Source organism: Spea bombifrons, chromosome 1, assembly GCF_027358695.1.
Source record: "Spea bombifrons isolate aSpeBom1 chromosome 1, aSpeBom1.2.pri, whole genome shotgun sequence".
Lineage (NCBI taxonomy): Eukaryota > Metazoa > Chordata > Amphibia > Anura > Pelobatidae > Spea > Spea bombifrons.
The window spans coordinates 12591220-12598199 of NC_071087.1; the positions used below are offsets into that span (position 1 = coordinate 12591220).

At 40.1% G+C, this 6980-nt stretch overlaps 1 protein-coding gene across 1 annotated transcript; it reads left to right on the forward strand.

The window, feature by feature from the left end:
- The first annotated feature begins 700 nt into the window (after window positions 1-700).
- ADRA2C (adrenoceptor alpha 2C) lies at window positions 701-2944 on the forward strand. The gene has a single exon (XM_053458133.1). The coding sequence runs from the start codon at window positions 927-929 to the stop codon at window positions 2325-2327; it is 1401 nt and encodes a 466-aa protein (XP_053314108.1). The 5' UTR covers window positions 701-926; the 3' UTR covers window positions 2328-2944.
- The last annotated feature ends 4036 nt before the right edge of the window (window positions 2945-6980 follow it).

Below are 6980 nucleotides of genomic sequence, written 5' to 3' on the forward strand. Positions count from 1 at the left end.
AAAGGAAGGTATCATTAGTGTTATTCTATAATCACATGTAGGAATCATACAAATGTCTGTAACTATAAATATGTGATGTGGGTGTTATATGGGAGGGAGAAGGTTACTGATGTATGTGTGTGCAGTGGCAGAAGGAATTTATGTTACTAATGTATATAATTCCGTAGCAAGCACTAAAAAAGAGGAAGCTTAATAATTAGGAAATTAAAAGGTTTTTTAAAAGGTATTTTTTAAAAATCTTGCCTTCACCCCTGGCACTTACAACATCACAAGAAGCCTATATACAGCCCAGCCTTGACACTTACTGTCAGCATCACACCCTACCTCCTCCCATCTGGCTCTCAAAGGGTTAAGGGGAGGGAGGATGGAAGAGAGAGACAGAGAAATGCACTTACCGCAAATTCAGGCAACGTTCCAAGTATACTTAGGGGATACGTACATTGGGATGTGCTGTGGATCTACACTTCTCCAGTTTCCTCAAAAAATGCTTAATTCTGAGATTTTGTATAAAAGCAGGAAATTCAACAATTAGAGGAGGATTATATCTTTGCATTCTTCACATTGTTAAATCGAGATAACTCTGTGATCTGCAGTTAACAGCATGGTGATTGTGAGTCCAGCGCTCACAAGTCAGGACTGATGAAGGAGCAGATGCCTGGGATTTAACCTCAGGAGCTCAGTATGCTTGCCCAGATCCACCTCCTCCTGGAGTATCCTGAGCACTGCCCCTGCTGGATCACTAGGTTCAAGAGAAGAGAAGCAACCGGGATGAGAAAAGCCACACGAGCCTCATGTCTATGGTGTGTTGAACATGAAACCGGTTCAAATACAGGAACACAGGTCGCCTGAAGAAGATTTGCTTGGCTTCGTTCTTGGGGACCGAGGACAACTCTTTGGGGTGAGGAGACAAGTGATAATGGCCGGTGATGAGGGTTGAGGAGGCACTAAGTTGGCAAGGCACACCAAAAGCAAAGGATACCGCGCATCTATGTGCATGCCACTTTAACACCAGTACTATGGATATGCCTGAAAATACGTCTGATATCAACAATACCCTCTTACCCTCTTCTGAGCCCCATGGAGCCCCTGGAGTGGGGCAATATTCGGTGACTGCTGTCTGGGGTCTAGCAGCAATCGTGGGATTTCTTATTATATTTACCATTGTGGGAAATGTATTTGTGGTTATTGCAGTGCTGACAAGCAGGGCACTTAAAGCCCCCCAGAACCTTTTCTTGGTATCTTTGGCAAGCGCAGATATTCTGGTGGCTACATTAGTAATGCCCTTTTCTTTGGCTAACGAGCTCATGGGATACTGGTACTTTGGCAGCGTATGGTGTGATATCTATTTAGCCTTAGATGTTTTATTTTGCACCTCCTCTATAGTTCATTTATGTGCTATCAGCCTGGACAGGTACTGGTCAGTGACACAGGCTGTAGAATACAACCTAAAGAGGACCCCTCGGAGGATTAAAGGCATCATTGTCATAGTCTGGCTTATTTCTGCTGTCATCTCCTTCCCACCTCTAATTTCTATGGACAGAGACCCAGAAGATTATGTATACCCTCAGTGTAAATTAAATGATGAGACCTGGTACATCTTATCTTCGTGCATAGGGTCATTCTTTGCCCCTTGTGTCATAATGATCTTGGTGTACATCCGCATTTACCAAGTAGCAAAACTGAGGACCAGGACTTTATCAGAGAAGAAACCTGCTACAGACTGTTCTTCTCACACAGAGAATGGCTTCAGCAAAGGGACCTCTTATAAAATGCCAGTGGAGAAAGAGAATGGGCACTACCCATCTCGACCAAGCCCACCCAGAGCCACAGATCTAGATGATGTGGAGCTGGAGGAGAGTAGTGTATCAGAGAGTAAGAGGAGGAAGAGCAGTAGCAGAGATGAGAATACAGACTCCAGCAGGGACAAGAGGACAAGTAAGAACAATTCCTTCTCCAAACAGTCCAGCCGCTTTTCTAGGTCCAGCAACAAATCTATGGACCTGTTCTCCTCCAGGAAGAAGAAAAGGAGGAGTAGCATCTCCAGGAGGAAAGTCACCCAGGCTAGGGAGAAGAGGTTTACATTTGTCTTAGCAGTGGTTATGGGGGTATTTGTGGTTTGTTGGTTCCCATTTTTCTTCAGCTATAGTTTATATGGGATTTGCAGAGAAGCCTGTGAGATACCCGAAACGTTATTTAAGTTTTTCTTTTGGATTGGTTACTGCAACAGCTCTCTCAATCCCGTCATTTACACCATTTTCAACCAGGATTTCAGACGTTCCTTCAAAAAAATCATATGTCTGGGCAAAAGGAAGACCTTTGTACATTGAATGGGTCAAAAAAATCATGTCCCCACACCAAATTTTGGAAACAGGGCTAGACAATTTTCCATGTATCATTGTAAATGGTGTAGACTACAACTCATATACTTCTCATTAACCTACTAAAAGTGATAGGTGTTGGAACAACAGAAGTTGTCAATATCCTTGTTAGCAGTGTGGGAACCAAGTGTAACCAGGTGGGAACAAACCATTGGACAAAGGTCATTCTTTATTAAGAGTGATGGATGAGTTTGCAAAGTGATAATGTCAGTATTTGCGGACTGAATGTACAGTCAGGATGCCTCCAGCATCAATATGTTCTATTTCCCTACATTATCCCAACATCCCAGCCAACTCCATCCAAGGCAAGCATTTGCCCTGTATCACTGAGCCGCCCCACCCTTCAATCACCATCAACACATAACACACACACAGAACATGTGCATCCTTGTCTCATCTTACAATTTTCTACTATTAGAGCAGCCATTAATACATGGGGCTATGCTGTATTCTCTGCCTTTCATCAAATTACAATGCTTACTTTACAGACACCTTTTACAAAATATCTGACTATGTAAATCTGGAAAATATATTTGAGAATAAAAAAACCTGCTATGTTTTGTTAATATGTTCTGAATAGTTCTTTACTACTATTGCAACATTTATGTGGTTTAACCTTTTGTTTAACAAAAACGTTACAGGTCATTCTGCTTTTACATATATAATATATATGTATTCCATGATATGTTTCCATTATGCTAGGTGCAGTATATTTTCATCCATATTGTAGCAATTGTCAGCAGGGATTTTCTTTAGTTATGACACTAACAGCAACATGTATATTGTTTAATTACAAATATTTAACCCACTGTGTACATACACTGTAAAAGCACCAACACAGTGGACAATTGCACATTACCCATCCTGGAGCTGTGTACAAACCTCCCTGCCCTGCAGACAGGAGCTTGGTAGATGGGGAGGGGGAGCACAAATCAGCCAAAATGGTCCAGTATTAGAGCAGGCCAAAAAAATGTATTAAGGAACCCACTTTTACATAGAAAATCCATAAAGGAAACACATAAAGGATCCTTGGTTTCCTTAAATCCTGTCTAATGCCTATGCTAATGCTGACACCATTGGGCTGTTTGTGGTATTGCAAGTAAAATGCATAAGATAGGCTTGCAGAGTCTTTTAATTAAAGACAAATCATTATAAAGTAAGACAATACAGCATTTTTTGAAAATAGATACAAAATAGATGAAAATGTTATACAGTGCCTCAGAGCACAGGTCCAATGGCAAAACCATTATGTTAATATGACTTGATATAAAATATAATAAAGAAGGCATATTGCTAAGAGGCAAAAGCTTGGGCACATACCCCAAGTCAATAAACAGTTGAATGGTGCAATGTTCCTTTGGGCAGCCCTAATTTTATTTCTACTGAGAAAAGCCTGCTTTACTTGCAACATCCCATTTAGCCATTGGGGTGTATAAAGTGAGGGGTTTAGGCTACTTTTATATCATCAATGGATCACTGCAGCATTGCTCATATTATATTACTCTGTCATTTCATCCGACTTGGTCTGTAGGCTTAAAGATAAAGTGTATTTTTGCCATTTATTATTATATAATTGCCCATAACATAAAAAGGATCCATGATCTCCTATCCTGTGCATATGTCTAGTTTGGGGCATATCTGGTGGTGAGGCAGGGATTACATGATTGCCTGAATAGTGTGAAACATTAATGGTATTTTAAAAATAAAAATTGTCAGAAAACCTTAATGGGGGGAGTTTGATACTGAAGAAATTGGTTTGCAAAGGTTCTAGATTGGAAAAACGTTCAAGAACTGCTACTGCATAAAGAAGAGGCATTAAAAGGGATTTACAGCACCATCTATTGGAGAGAATTGCTACTGCATGTGCACCTCAGCCATCCCAACTTTAGACATCCTCATTGTCCCACTGCTGGACCTTTATAAGCAGGGCTAGCATTAGTCCCAGGTGAGTAAGGCACATGCCTGGGGTAGCTAGACCATAGGGTGCCAATACTCACCCTGGAAACTGCCTCCAATGCGAAGTTTGGTACCTGACGGGTACAATGGAACCCCCCAAAATATGTGGGGACAAGGGATCTATATTGGCATTCTAAAAGTATAAATAAATACAATAAGTGCGGTGGTGTTGGCCAACTTTTTGTCTAGAGTGCTCTTCAGTCTAGGACCAGCACTGTTTATAAGGTCAAGAAGCAGAGTTTATGGGACAGTGTCCCTTTATCCCATACCATTATATTTCACATATCCCATATATGAATGGTTTTCACCAAAGACCTGGATGGTCATAAGGTTTTCTAAGACCACGTTCCAGACATGCATCTCGTTTCTCCTCTGGATGGTTCTTCTCCATATCGCCCCATTATATCTATCTTCTGTGAATGTTGTTGTCTGACGGGATCTTTGTTTACATCCATAGTGACCATCGGTTTAGCCAGACAGGTCATTTTGAAAGTGTGTTTATCACTATTTACAAGCGTCTGCCATGCTCTGAAATTCTTAAGCTTATCTTCAGGGATGATTGGTAAACGTAAGTGGATTGAGGAAAGATGATGTCACTGTTCAAACTATAATATCACTAAAACAAGCTGCAATTAAAACAATTACTACATCTATAGATGTTACACCAGTTATAACTTCACCACAAATGTGATGGAAAAATACTCCCGCACCAGGGTCACATTGGGAACATGCCCTAGCACTTTAAGGCTAGCAGCCACCAAATGATGGACATGAGGTCACTGGCTGGATACTTGTGGAGCGCATTATATTGGATGGAGTGCAGCCATATATATCCAGCCGGTGGCCACACACTACAGGACTCTGCTGCTGGAGTGGCACTATCAATAAGCATGGGACCTTATTGTCCACAGGCCCACTGGGCATTTGTTCAGTGTGCCAGATGGCCAGTCCAGGCCAGTACAGCACTGCTATAGGTACTTCAGTATTTTATGTGAAAATAGAATACATTTATTTTAGCTCATAAAATAATTATAAGGGGAGAACTTGAAGTACACAGTGTAATCTGTGAATTCATGAGCTGGTGATCAATACATTCTAAGGCGAAAAGGATAGGGATTTTATTTAAAAGAATAAGGAAAGAAGAAAAAAAAAGACACCTGATACCAATCCACCCCAGGCATTTCTGCTTTATCGTTGTCCTCACTTCAGTCAGCAATAAGGCTTTTTAATCAAATTTCTCGATGTCAGGAGAGTACCTTGGAACATTGGTTTCCATGACTTCTCATTGGAACAGAAGCCATTTAAATCATATTGGACAAGACCGGGAGCAACTGATCATTACAAAAAAAAACATCTGTATCTCCGCTGAGGTTCCTGGCTTAGTTCCATTAGGCTTGTTCTGAGCTTTAGGGACCTTTGTCCTAAAATATCCTGTGAAAACATCCAGTTAATACCTCTGCATCGTGTCTTTTAAATCCCATAGAAGGTACACGGAATACAAGTCATCTGTAACAGGGACGTATAAACACGCATGTCTCCAGCTGCTATAGACAACAAATCCCATCATGCAAAGACAGATTGATATATGCATTTTACACATACAAAACTGGTTGTGATTTAAATATTTATGCATTTTTTATTTTGGTATTGGCTATATATAAGAATAAAGCCTTTGAATATATAGCAGAGAACTTATACAACATTCATTACTACATATACGTACTGATGGCCAACAGCTGTATTTTAAATATCCAGTTATTAAGGTGAGCTAAAAAATGTCTTTTGTAATATTCTTCTGATTGTTTGGGAAATCTACATTTTCTTAGAGGTAGAAGCCACAATTTTTACTAGTATGACACAGTCATTTGAAAAAAGTCCATCAAGTTTAACTTTGCTGTGGATCTTAAAGAAGGCAATGACCCTCATTGAAGGGATATTGAATCTGATATCTCACTGGATCAGCAAGCTATAACTAATCTTGTCCATATGACAAAAAAACTGTATCTTATCCCTTTACAAAATAACTAATAAAGAGTTTTGAGCAGGGAATGGTGAAGAAAAAAATTGTATGCTTTAAAAGTGCAAGATGAGTAAGGGGGAATCTAAATCAAACCAGTATTTCTCTTCAAAACAGCGTCAGTTCTTCTAGGTATACTTTTTTTGGAACTCAGCAGGTAAGATATTCCAAACATCTTGGAGAATTAACCAGTTCTGCAGAATTAGACCGGCGTATTTGCCTCTCTCTCTCTCTCTTCATGTAATCACAGACAGACTCCATGATGTTGAAATGCGAGCTCTGTGGTTGCCATACCATCACTTTCAGGATTCCTTGTTCTTCTTTATGCTTAAGATGGCTCTTAAATACATTGGCTGTATGTTTGGGTTATTGTCATTCTGCAGAATAAGTTTGGTGCCAATCAGATGCCTCCCTGAAATGATTGTACAATGGATAAGTATCTGCCCGTACCATTGAGGAGACAATTCATTTCGACCAAATCTTTCCAACCAACCCACCAAACTTGCAAGGAACCTCCACCAGAAGTATTCCTCCTGTACAGGTGTTTGTTTCAGTTAATTATTATGTTTCAACATACATATGAAATTGATGACCATTAGCACCTATTTGATATCATTGTTTAATCAATC

Bases quoted from the DNA above. Each gene is read 5' to 3' on its own strand.
- ADRA2C (XM_053458133.1), top strand. From the start codon at position 927: ATGAGGGTTGAGGAGGCACTAAGTTGGCAAGGCACACCAAAAGCAAAG.